The sequence below is a fragment of the Gambusia affinis genome, linkage group LG07, assembly GCF_019740435.1.
Source record: "Gambusia affinis linkage group LG07, SWU_Gaff_1.0, whole genome shotgun sequence".
Classification (NCBI taxonomy): Eukaryota; Metazoa; Chordata; class Actinopteri; order Cyprinodontiformes; family Poeciliidae; genus Gambusia; species Gambusia affinis.
In genome coordinates this window covers 7,821,323-7,834,910 of record NC_057874.1, presented here as the reverse complement: position 1 = coordinate 7,834,910, position 13,588 = coordinate 7,821,323, and the positions used below count along the sequence as shown (strand labels likewise).

At 41.8% G+C, this 13,588-nt stretch overlaps 1 protein-coding gene across 1 annotated transcript in view; it reads left to right on the top strand.

Annotated features, from left to right (window-relative positions):
- tafa4b (TAFA chemokine like family member 4b) overlaps positions 1–11,124 on the top strand; it is a 54,983-nt gene extending 43,859 nt beyond the window's left edge. Inside the window, exon 6 of the mRNA XM_044122740.1 lies at positions 6,809–11,124. Within this exon, the coding sequence (XP_043978675.1) occupies positions 6,809–6,820 (12 nt within the window). The 3' untranslated portion in view covers positions 6,821–11,124. The remainder of the gene's footprint in view (positions 1–6,808) is intronic.
- Positions 11,125–13,588: the final 2,464 nt, after the last annotated feature.

Here is a 13,588-nt window from a genome sequence, read left to right as displayed (position 1 = left end):
AGTTTATATGATCCCAGGCTGCTGTGAAGAGGGATGATTTTAAATGCATGCAATTGCAGAATGACAAATTGAAACCCCATCTGGTCAAATTAGAAGATTTTTATTTATTTCTTTTTTAAAAAGGGGGAATTTAAATCGTTCTTCAATCGCTGGTCATTTCAAACCATCATCATCGTCAAGCTGCAACACAGCTTCCCAGAAAAATGGCCGCTGCTTGCGTCACCTCACCCAAATCAGCCATTTATTAAATAATCTTCAACGAGAGAAGTTCAGCTGCTGTGTAGAAATCTTTGCATCCAGTTCAGCAAGTTCAACTGCCGAGAGGATGTACGGCAAATCAAGGCTTATTAGTACCTGGGTGTTAATATTATTGAGAACCTATCAATATTGTGAATTTATATGAATTTGAATCTAAAACAGCACTGAAATTTCTTATGTGTCTATTAAAACCTTTAAGTCAACAATTGATTTTCTCACTTGTCGACTGTCTGGCACCCTTGATGACCTTGTGTTTTTATGTTTTTATGTTATAAAGCACTTTGCTGAAATGTGCTGTACAAATAAACTTAATTGATTGATTATTGAACTCCAATATCGCATAGAAACGTCTGACAAAAACATCTGGGGACACAGAAACAGTAAAAGTTGCGAAAAACTTTCAGTCTTCCAACTTTATACTGTAAAGAGCGGCCATCTTACCCAGGGCTTCAACCCACGCTGACAAAGAAAGAACCAGAAAGACAGACAACGGAAAAGCTGGTGACTGCATCAGTCGATTTTCTCAACACGTCTTCACAGAATGAATGAATGAATGAATGAATGAATGAATATTCTGACTCCTTTCTGCAGGGCAGTGCAGAGACCTTTGGAGGGGCAGGGGCTCAACGTTAAAAAAGGGCACATTGAACAAGATCTTAAAACACCGAGCAACAGCATAGCAACAACCCATATTAATCAAGAATCTAATTGGATCATACTGTATCATTGCCATCATGCGGGGAAATGAAAAGCAAATCTAGTCTATATTTTCTCCAACAGGTATAAAGTTTCTGTTTCTGCTGCTGACAGTCCTGGAGGGCTGAGCTGATCTGAGACTGCAGCTGTTAAACAGACCAGAGGAGAGAAGGTCAAAGGTTACAAAGTTATGAAATAAGCTAATTTGCTGCCATTTTACTAATTTAGCGCTAATAATATCTATTTAAGCTCTAGAACAACCTGGCTGCAGACTGATTTATAGATCAAAAGAGCTCAAAGGGGTAAACTCTTTATAATAGTTTGATGTTAAACCTCTGAGATCTAGAATTATAAGACTGGAATATCAAGGCAAAGAAAACTTAGTAGTTGCTGGTAGGGGCCATTCAAGGGCCCTTCAGACATTCAGGGGCCCTGAGAAATGGTTTCATTGTAACACAGATCTAAACCTGTAGCATCATTTATAGAGAATGACAATGTTATTACATTTTATTTAATGCATTCAGCTGAGAAAAATAAAAGTACATTTAGGATTTAATTAGGAAGTTTACTTTGTAAAAGTTTAAAGAATCATCTTGATAGTTTGATTGTTGTTACCATGGCTACAATATAGTGTAATCTTTGTGTTTGAATTAGGTTTGTTCACAAATACATCACAGCAAATAACCAATAATCAGTGATTGCTTTTAAACTCGGTCAATAAACCTGGTCTCCCTCTCACAGATTCACCTGATCGATATTTAAACATGTTAGTGATGCTGAGGTTCTTAGTAGGAAATGTTTCAAGGGGGTTCTGTCTAAGGCCCCATATTACCTTGAGCCGCCTCTGCATGAAGAGCCGCTGCGATGCGCATCTCTGGAATCTACCTGGAATCTACCTGGAATCTACCTGGAATCTACCTGGAAACTACCTGGAATCTCCCGGTGGACCCTGTCAGTCCGCCGATGCTTTGGAGACATTTTGATTCATTTCATTGTGGCATGTTTGGCTTTTTGCCGCGGTTCTAATTATTGCTACAGCATTTTCTCTGATGTTTATTTTCTGAACTCTAATTGGGCCAAATCTTCCTTTAACACTTGAGGTTCTGCAATAACTTCTATTTACAGCCGTGAACCTCCAGTCCAGATCCCGTCAGCAGCGGCTTCAACCCGCCTGGTAGAACGTTAAGGAGAAACAGATCGAACATTCACCAGGTGGTACCAGGTGGTACCAGGTGGTACCCCAGGTGGTACCCAAGGTGGTACCCCAGGTGGTACCCCAGGTGGTACCCCAGGTGGTACCCCAGGTGGTACGAGGTGGTACTCCAGGTGGTACCAGGTGGTACCCCAGGTGGTACCGGGGCTTTGAGCTGCATCGCGGTGACAGTCAGTACCGTGTCTTATATCAAGATCTCAGATATAAAGAATATTTTTTATATCTGTCGGTGGACCGACTCAGACTGTAGCAAACCGGGTTTTTAGCAGAATAATAAAGTTAGAAGTTTTCTCTGCAGCTGAAGCATTTCTGTGTTTAGGGGTGAGGCGGGTTTTGTCCCGCTATTGCAAGGACAATTCTAAAAATATAAATATAAATAGTTTTTCTAACGTCAACATCAGACCTACGTTTTTATTCACAAAACAAGGTAAAAATGTATGTATATTCTTGCCCATGATTTGATAGTTAGAGGGCACAGATCCGCTCCCCTCCTCCTCGCCATGGACCCGGTATCTGAACAACACCGGGCCTTTCATTACCATTATTAGACTGACCAGTTTATTTTGCTAAATTATTATATTTAGCTACATATTATTGCTGAGGGACACAAGGAGGCCTTCTGACATGCAGATTTTTAAAACTTAAGAATTGCAGCAGCAGCAGCAGCAGACCCGTTGGATCAGACCAGCCTTCGCTCCCTAGGAGCCGATACGAGACTCTCACCCTTGAGTAAACATACCAGATTTGATTAAAAACAGAAAAGTAGCTGTTTATGTATTAACTGGCTGATTATTCATGCTATCTGCTCAAGGACCCAGCTTGTAGTCAGGTACTTCACAGACATGCAGCTCATAGTTTCTTTTCTCTAACTGGGGAAAACAGGCTGGAGCTTTAATTTCAGCCAGTTTTAAGCAGAACAGGAAGGCATGATGAAATATTTGAGTTGTTTGGAAATCCAAACTTTTAAAAGGAAAGGTATTAAGGATTTTCTATCAAGCAGGATCAAATCAAGTCACCTATGTTCCCTTCAGTTATAAAAATGCTGTATATATGTATCAAACATGACATAAAAAAAATTTGACTCAGCAATTTAACGCTTTGATATTGAGCCTCTGTTTCTTTAAGTAGCTCCTACTGTTTCCGATACTCCGCCTTCAGCACGACATCACGGCGATGCTAATCGCTGCTGCCGCTAGTCTGAAGGGGTTTTGCTTGGGAGGCAGAAGCTCGGCTGGAGGCTGCAGCTCCAAGGAGGAATGTTGGGTAGTTCGGCGTATCGTATGAGCAAGCGTTTAGGCACCCTGAATGGTTGCCATGGGAGATTCAAGGATCCTTCAAAACATGCATGAAAGAATCAAAACAACTCTCCAGGTGTGTTTTTGATGAAACGATAGCATAACAACATGATGTACATCTAAACAAAAAGTCACTTTTACATAATGCCCCTCCTTTATACCCTGGTGTGATTTGATTCTGCTGATGATACAAAAATTGGCCATTTAGCATTCAGGCTAAACGTAAAAAAAAAAACATTTTTGCTTTTCCTTCTCTTTTCTGTTTGATTGTCTTGGCAACAGCAACTATAGCAGTGCAACAGAGTGTCTTTTTATATGTGGCAGCAACTAAGGATGCAACTTCATCAGTGTCCAGTGGGGAATGGATGGCGTGTCCGCTCCTGGCTTGACCAAGATTTAAAGCAGATCAACCCGACCTTGAGCTTTAATTCGCCGCATTTCTTTTCTTTAAGTTTTCTGTTCTTATCAGCTGCAGGTGAATAAGTTTCCAGCTTTATGTCTCCTTCACTTTTCTCCCTTAAGAAGGCCGCTAACGAAACGGGTCGAGCAACGGCATTGGGGATAATGTAAACAAATGTTTGGCTTGTCACAAGCATAAATAAATAAGCCTCGAAAAAGTTGGCAAAAATCGCAGAGAACATACGCGCTACGTCAACAACAAGCGGGCCCCTTAGTGGGCATCATGTTTTATTACAACTCTAAGTGTAATTCATACAACCACTATATGATGCAGAGTAAATGAATGTTATTCAGATGGGATAAATTGATTTAAACGAGGATCCTTCATGGCCCTTTGTAAGTAGCTGAAGTGTGAAAGTTAATTTGAAGCTGTAGACGTGTGTGTGTGTATGTGTAGGCGTGTGTGTGTATCGTGGGACTGACTGAGCAGGTGCTTTTTATTTACAGGTGAAGTATAAAAAGAGAAACAGTTGGAGGGGGAGGCGGGAGCGTGGGTGAAGCGGCGCAGGCGCCGTGAGAGTAATTGCTCGAGAGATGGCACAGCAGCCCAACATCTGTCGTATTCATTAGAATGCATTATGGCGGGAGACTTCCACAGAGGCTGTACAATTAAGAGTCATAATTAAATTGGTGAGCGGGGTAGACTGAGGAGCCGAGGCTCTTCTGAGCTCCATCACAGGCAGCACAATTAATGACCCTGAGTCTAACACCAACTCTGGGAGTGATAGGTTGCAATTATCCTCGTCCTGTTGCCTTTTCATTTCATCCCCTCTTTTTTTTGTTTATTCTTTTTCTTCTGATTTGTCCCACGTAGCCTTACTAGCTGGTCGGATGACTGCTTTAATTGTGCATTTGCAAGCAAGGAAGCAGTTACTCTGAGACGTGGTGGCAGATGTCACGGCAAGCAGCTGCAACGACACACTGATCCCCCCGGCAACCGCTCACGCGGCCGTGCTCTGCGGCTTTCGTCTTCATCCGGCTTCTCATTTTCCATCCGTGACCTCCTTCCGTAACCTCGGCATCTTATTTGCCACGATGGTCTGTATCTGTCCGTCTCCTTTATTTCCCCCGCTCCCACGCAGCGTTGGCGTGCTGCAGAAACACGCAGGGCAATACCGCAACGGTTCGACAAGAAAGAGCAGAGACGGGCTTCACATATAATGTTTCCCACGTCTAATATTACGGTCCACCTGTCACAGCGTTCTCGGGATTGGACCACGAGGACCGGAGTTTTACAATTTATCAGCATTCATTTAAAATGCACACAGGATTAGGTTTGAAGACCAAAGGGTATTTACATTTACAATTCTATTCGCACAGTCCACTGCCAGACTGTAAACAAGCTACTGCAGCTGCAAATTTAGCTTTAGCTCCAGAGCTGCTGCTGTTTCTCTCGGCCGTCATTCAACAAAACAAGCTGTTTTCTTACCAAACAGAAGGACGGAGAGGCAGAAACAGAGAGGAAGGAGATTGATTTAAAAATTCCTTCTGCGATCTCTGATCCCGGCTTTCAAAAGGTAACATTTATCCAGTGTTTGTGAAGTGAGTGGAGACATGTCTCCACACATTGAATGACAAAAGCGTTCATACCTCTTGAACCTTTTTTATTATGTTTTTGTCAAATTACAAAGGCTTTCAATTGGATTTTATGTAAGGTAGTAGAGCAAGACATAATAGTGCATAATTGGGAAGTGGAAGGAAAGAAAAAAGATACATGGTTTATATATAAAGGTTTTTTTTTGTTTTTTTTGTTTGTTTTTTACAATTAAATAAAGCATGACAGCCAGGCATTTATGTATTCAGCCTCATTTGAATTCAATCCAGTTCAATTGAAAAATACTTCATTTATCCCAAAGGGAAATTAAACATCATAACTCATAACGTCCAAGTATCTTCAAAAGAGTTGCTGAGTTGGAGGAAAGAATCTCCGGTAGCAGTCAGTTTTGCAGCTAATCTGAAGAGGCCTCTGACTGAAGTTGGTCTTATGTAAGTCAGGACAAGCTAAAAAGTCAATTTTCAGGCAGCAGAGACGATATTCCAGAGTAATATGTCCTGGATGACACCAACAGTTGAACACAAACACTGCTAATCTGCTAGAAATGCAGGCAGAGAAACATTGGAGTGAGATCCTCAAATTAACTTTTATCGATTATCTTTATAAGTTGCAGAATTGATCAAAACAGCCTGATTTTGTGTGATTTAAAATCAATATAAGGTAACCGCAGTTGTTTTGTGAAGGAAATTAGTGAACAAACAGGGTCATGAAGGTCAAGGAGCACAGCAGATGGGTGAGAAATAAAATGGTGGGAAAATTTCACAGCAGGCTTGGATTATTAAGACAACATTGTAGCTTCGGATATTTCAGAAAGCAAGTATCGAGCTTCTGAAAATGTACTCAACAAATTTAGCCTTCATGAAAAGAGGCAGACATGAAGGAAGGTCTAAAGAAAACCATGAAAAGTCCAGTTTGCAACGAGCCAGAGAGAATATAAGAGACACATCTGGTTCAGTCAAAGTCGTGAACTAAACAAACCATAAAGAAAATAGATTTTCATAGAAGATCCCTGTGCAACAGAACTGGGCTTGATTGTTCAGCAAAAAGAAATGGGGAGCTCTTAAGTCTCTATGTGCAAACTTGCCACACGACTTAAATGTTGACCAGAACGAGTGACTAGAAATGGATGTCCCACTTTTGAGACGTCTATTGAGAAATCACAGAGCCGTCGGCCATCCGCTTAAGAAAAAAAAAGCAACATCCCATCAAATTATCTGACATATTTTGAACGGCCTGTGAAAAAGGGGTTCAAGGAGCGTTCATATTTTTTCGTCGTTTGTTCGTGACACACTAATTCTAACACTCTTTCTCTCTCTCTGCTTCTCTTTGCAGGTCACACGATAGCGAGAGAGCCGCCGAAGCAAAAAGGAAACCCAAAGCGCTCCATGTGGAGACAGCGGATGACTCACGCATTCACAGCCCAACGGGGGGAAATATGGAGGTGAAGGGACTGCTGTCTGTCACAAAAACACAAAATGGATCAAATGTTCTCATCAAAACCACATGGAGACCCACATGCAGCAAAAACTGAAGCTACGAGACTGCAGTCGGGGTCACACACGGACAACGACGTCATTCCTACTCTCTACGGTGGATCTCAAAACACAAAAATGCAGTATTTTGAAACTGTGCTTTGAGCCGAGCGTTTCTGGTGCGAGAGCGCAGCGTGAACTCGAGGATGCGCTAACGGCGTCGTCAAACTCTGGAAGCCTTTGCCGGAGACAGGAGTGACGAAGGTCTGGGAGCCACGAAAGAGATAAAAGCTCATAACTGGTGAAATAGCAAATTAGCATCAGAATGCTCTTGTGGGTCATGTCACCGACGCTCACGCTGTTTTTGCAGGAGTCATTTTGCAGCTCTAATTAGGGGGGGGATCGCAGTAGAATCATAACAGCATTATTAAAAATTCATGTAGGGTATTTGCACCCGTCGGAACCGTTTGGGTGACGTTTTATTGTTTGGTACGCGACACATCCTTTGTGGCGTATCTGAAATGAAACTGGAGGTGAAGCGTTTTGTAAACTGTCTGACGTTCAAAGTACTGTAGATAAATATGCATATCGTAAACCATTAATTCTGAGTAGTTATTTGGTGAAAAAAAAAAAAAAGTATTTATGGACCTTTACTTTCTTGCAGCTTGGAACAATATGAACTAGCAAACTATGTCTCATTTATTTCTCTTTTTATTTTCGCCCGGAGACATTTATGAGCTCATCCTTCAGAGTTATGTCTCCTTGATCTGCTGGGTTCAGTCTGTGGCTACGGTTTTTAAGGAAGCCCATAAACGCTCAACCAAACGGAATCATTTGTCTTTCTGCTTTTTCATACAGCTGACTGAAACAGATTTTTCTAGCTACAGTGACTTGCAAAAGTATCAATACCTCTTGGCCATTTTAGCATTTTTGTTTCTTAAAGAACAGAAACCGATGTATTTCACTTTGATTACATAAAATAGTCCAACACAAAATAGTGAGGGGCTGCACAGTGGTGCAGTTGGTAGAGCTGTTGCCTTGCAGCAAGAAAGTCCTGGGTTCGATTCCCGGCCCGGGGTCTTTCTGCATGGAGTTTGCATGTTCTCCCTGTGCATGGTGGGTTCTCTCCGGGTTCTCCGGCTTCCTCCCACAGTCCAAAAACATGACTGTCAGGTTAATTGGTTTCTCTAAATTATCCCTAGGTGTGAGTGTGTGTGTGAATGGTTGTGTGTCCTGTATGTTTTCTGTGTTGCCCTGCGACAGACTGATGACCTGTCCAGGGTGAATCCCGCCTCTCGCCCGGAACGTAGCTGGAGATTGGAACCAGCAACCCTCCTGACCCCATTAGGGACAAGGGTGAACAGAAAATGGATGGATGGACAAAATAGTGAAGTGTTTGGTGGAAGATATTTATTCAAAAATGTTTGCCAATTAATATCGGAACATTTGTACAGCTTTGTACCTGACGTCTCCGTTGTGTCTGGTCTTCATGACGTTATTTATTTTGCTATTTTTCTCTAACAAACCTCCAAGGCCTTCACAGAACCGTTAGATTTACATCTATGCTAAACCTCACACAGGTACACTGGCTTCCATTAGAAATGTATGCAAAAAAAAAAAGAATCGTTTCCGTTCAGCAAATTTGTTTTTTAGTTTCAATTTGCACAATCAAACGGTCAATGTTTGATTGTTTGTCAGATGATCATCCACTAACAAATGCAAATCCTATATACCGTTTTCCAGCAACTTAACAATCTTACACTACTTTGTGTTTTTCTAAACATAAATAAAAGTCAAAATGCTCCAGGGGTATGAATACTTTTGCAAGGCGCTGTATTTTTTTTTTTACTTTTAATCCACTGTGGATACTGTGTGGCATTTTATACAAGCGTAAATAGCGAGACTGATTTGTCTTTACATTTTGTATGTCAAGAATGCAAACCGGTTCAATTAGTGGAGGTTTTTATCTCTACCTTTATCGGTGGATGGATCTTTTTGTGTTCTACATTTTCCATTGATTGTGTCTGATCAATGCTTCTGTGTGGTTTACAGAAATAATTGCTGCAGATAATGTCAGCGTTAGGAACCTTCTTTCTTTCCGCCCCTCATCCTCTACAGGGCCTGATCATTACTGCAGTACAGCAGTGTTGCACAGCAAGCAGCCGTCACACTTTTCTGTCTTCTCTGTCAGACTCTTTTCCCCTCTCTCATGCCCCTCTCCTCTAACACACTGACAAAGTGATGATGGCGCTGTTAAAAGAAAGTTTTGCTCCACACACTGCATCACAGTTTTCTCGCTTGAACTAGAATGGAGCTTTTCTTTCTTTCTTTCGTTTTTTTTTTTTTTTTTGCTGTCACGCTTTTCAAAATGAAGTTTTCTCTCTCCTGGACATTGCATCCAAATCTTTCTCACACGGCATCAAGTCTGCCTCTCTGATACGTGAATGTGTTGGGTCAGCATGCCTAGGGGTTAGCCTTCTGGGGCCAGCTCCTCCTCCTCCTCCTCTGCGGCCGAGAGCCTCTGCTTCTCAGACACTTGCTGCCTTGTGAGCTATGATAAATCTTTGGGAGCTGAGCCGCTGACTCTCCGGCTGCAGCGCTGCGCTCTGAGCCAGAGGGAGCTCGGGGGACGGCAGGTCTACCAGTGGCAGGCGCCTCCACTCTCTCATTACTGAGAGGCCTGGATAGAGCCGGGCTCCTCCTGGGAACACTGACATGGAATATTTTTAGGCTTACGGTGCAGCGTTGCTGTTAGGCCAGTCACACCACACTGCCCTCTTTCTTTGAGCACCGTCTCAGCAACAATAGTCTATTTTGAGAAGAAGAAGAAGAAGAAGAAAAAAAAACCCATGACGTTCTGCAGCAGCATTCATGCACATTTTATATATACATATATACAAAAAAAACAACAACAAAAAAAAAAGAACATGCACACGGACATTAGGGTAAACTTACAGGTGCTTCTCGGTAGAACATCATCGTACGTGTTCACTTATTCACTTCAGAAGGTGAAACCCGTTTCATTACGCACAAAGTCATGTATCTCAAGCATTTATTTCTGTTCATTTTGATAGTCGATGAAAATGTACAATTCAGATTAACAGAAAATGTGAATATTATAGAAGACAGATTTAAAATAAAGTGTATTTACAACAGAAGTGTACTAAGTTGGGCCACCTTTTGTACGGGTCACTCCATCAATATAGCATGACAAGGAGGCCGACCGCCTGCGGCTCTGCTGGGTGTTGAAGAAGCTCGGGTTGCTCCGTCAGCAGCCCTGACCTCGTCTGCATCGTTGGATTTAGGGTCAAAACCCTCTAAAGGCAGCAGTGATTCCTGTGGAACTTCCTCACCCCACTTCTTCCTTCCACTAAGCTTCCCATAAACGTGCTCGGATAAAGCCCTCTGTGAGCATCCTGCTTCTTTAGCGATCTTTGTGTGGCTTACACTCCTTATCCAGGGTCAGGGTTGAATGACTGTCTACTGCTTTTATTGGTCCAATAAAATATTAAAATTTTCTGCACAACTGAGTTTTGAGTTTTCATTGTTTACATTGTCATAAGCATTGTCATTAAAAACATTTACAGAAATAAACCACGGGAATATATCCCTGTGTGCAATCTCTAAAGCTGAATTATTAAAATATGTCGTCTTTTGGATCTTTTTTTTTTTTTTTTTTGCTTCGGTGAGATGAGGAAGGAAGTAACGAACTGACTGTTTCCTGTTTCCAAATGAGAACTGCAATATTTAACCACCCTCCTTCCTGACAAACATTTTCACTGTTCCATGTCGGTTTCTGCAGCAGTCAATATTTGAGGGCTGTTTTTGCACAGCGCTGCTCCCTGGTGGCCGGAGCCTGAGCTGCAGCTCGATCCCCAGTTTCAGCTGCATTTAGGAAGACGTAACGCCAGCCAGCTGGGGATTCACATCTTTTCAAAAGGTGTCAAAGTTGAAGCAGAAAATCTGCAGAGCACACAGTGCATTTGTCTTCTCTGCCGGCGCTGGCCTCTGCTGATGCCAGAGGAGACCAGCTGAGCTCCCACGGCCTCAAGGTGTTCGCGTTATTATGTCCACCTCTAATGAGGATGGTACGAAGCATGCAAATTTAGTTGACACCCGTGAATATCCAGTCATTTGTACATCACCTTCGCCTTTTACAAAAAAAATTCGTCAAGCACAAACTCATTTACAGATTTATCATTTTATATTTAGGTTGCTGCTAAAGAGCATTAGAAAGAAACACAGGCTTTCACATATTTTGCATTGCCGCTCCTTGTCGCCCTTCAAAAACGATTTGAATGACAAGAAATACCCTTTTTTGCCGCTAAATTATTGACTAAATCGACACATTTCCTAAATAATAAAGATATTTATTATTTTTAAAGCTGTTATTTAGGTTTTTCAACCATCAGATTGGTGCAAAATATTATTATATCCATTCCGCTTTCAAGTGTTTCCCCTGATCATTGATGGGACTTTTTTGAAACTATTCTTAAGAAACGTAGACGTCAGCGTTGGGGATGTTTGGGCTGCTGCAACATGTTTAGCATTGAGATGCTACTTTAGGCTTGAATAGCTTCACTTGCAGGCTAACTCCTTTAACACAACAGTGATCTTTTTCAGCATCCTATTATATGTTTTATTTATTTTTTTTTTTAAGCCAAAATGAACCTCAAGTGGGCCAAAGGAAGCAGCTTTGTCAACCATCACTGTTATTTGCGGATATTGCCTGTGCATCGGACTTAAGGGCGTGCCAGAAACTCATGAATACAGTACAGTGGTTCTGGCTGGAACCTTTGTCTGCTACAAAAAAAATGAAAAAAAGTCATCAATTTGGTTTAAAAAATTGATAAAAATTAAAATCGTGCTAATGTCAATGCAATTAATTAATGAAAGTTAACATTTAAAGTACCGTCTGTACATTACGCGTAAGAATTAAGACGTGAAACCACTTTAACAAAACACTTTGAACTTTGTGCCTGTAACACGACAAGTTAGGAAGAAGTTTAAAGGAGCAGGAATAGTTTTCTGAAGCTCTCGCAGAGAAGATCTTGTGTTTACTTGTGTCTGCAGTGTCTCTGTAGGGGATCGACTTCAAACACAGCATGGAGACTGCATACTTTTACCTCCACTTGTTAGCAGCTGGTGGTATTTAGAGGATAGGAGTCATAGAGGCAAACAAACAGCATGGACAAACCTAATGAGAGAGCAGCCAGTCAGAGAGAGAGTGTGCATGGGAAACAATGAGCTACCGAGGTGAGCTAAGGGGTTACAGTGTAACGCAGTGCATTATAAAGCAATGATGTTTGAGAGGGCAGGAATGGTGCAGAGTGTTTCTAGGCATGTCACTGTCTATGCCTGTTTGGTTCCCAAGAGGAAACCTCCCTCCCAAAGTCCCGTTTAACACAACTGTGTGAAATTTGCCCAATCAGCAAAGATCAGCTGGAGGAAGGGGTAAAAATAAAGGGATGAAATTCACTCAGCTTATGCATAATCCTTTGTCTCATCCAATTTGTTTAAGCCCCGCAGTCAAATCCAGCAAATGCAAGTCCAGGATTTGTGTTCTGTGAGAAAAGCAATCTTGAGATGAAGTGAGTGTATCAGAGGTAGAGAGGTGTGTGACAACTGGAGTCAGCTTCAGGGAGGGGAAGGAAAGAAAAAGAGGTCTGTCATGGTAGAAGAAACACTTTCCAGCTCAGGCTGTCAGAAACTGACACTGATTTAATAATAGTCAGGAGGAGATTAGCTGATGAAGGAAATCTGATTGGAGATATCAGAGCTAGGCGGCAGCTACTCCACATATTGCTGTCGCTCATTTCAGTAGGAAGGGATCAACTTCAGCCGAGTCTTTTATTTTTTCCTTCTTTCAGTTCAGTTACTGTGCGTGGTGTGTCCTGTGTTAAAGAAAGAAATAATAAGTTAGCTTAATTTGGAAAAAGCTTGGCTCTCTCTATTTCCTTCCTATTTCCCGGATTCTTCCAGTGAGCCGCGTGTTCCAATCAGGAGCAACATGCGTGATGACGTCACAGAGTTACAGCGTTTAATCTCACAACAAGCAACGTATGAGTTAACAAGAAAACTGCAGAGTTACAGAGACACTGTTTAAAGCATTAGAAATAATCATTTTTCTTAACACCTGCTAACGTATTCATGCACCCTAAATGCTACAACCACAAACTTCCATACATCTTATTGGGATGACTCAACAAAACAAAGTAAGGCATAACTGGGGGCGTGGAAGGAAAAGGATGCATAAACTCCAGATTTCAGAACTGTGGGGGTCAAAACCTAAGTTGGACTTGGGACTTCAAGATGCTTCTTCATCATTGATGTTGGCTAACAAACCTCTAAAGTGCTAAACATATCGGATGACGCTCCTATGCGCGACGAGGCGACGTGTTCTTTCCCTTTTCTCTTCGCCTTTTGACGTCGTTCTAAATGTCTCGGGGGCCATCAGACATTCAGAGAGCACCTGGATTTATCCTGAGGTGAATTTGCGCTCAAGCAAATTGTGTTCATAAATTAGCTGAGGTTTAAATGCAGTTGGCTGACGCGGGTTTTACGTAAAAGCAAAAGAGAAATACGAATGGATGCCACACTTATCTGCAAAACCAACTTTAAAACCATGTGTCATTTTGCT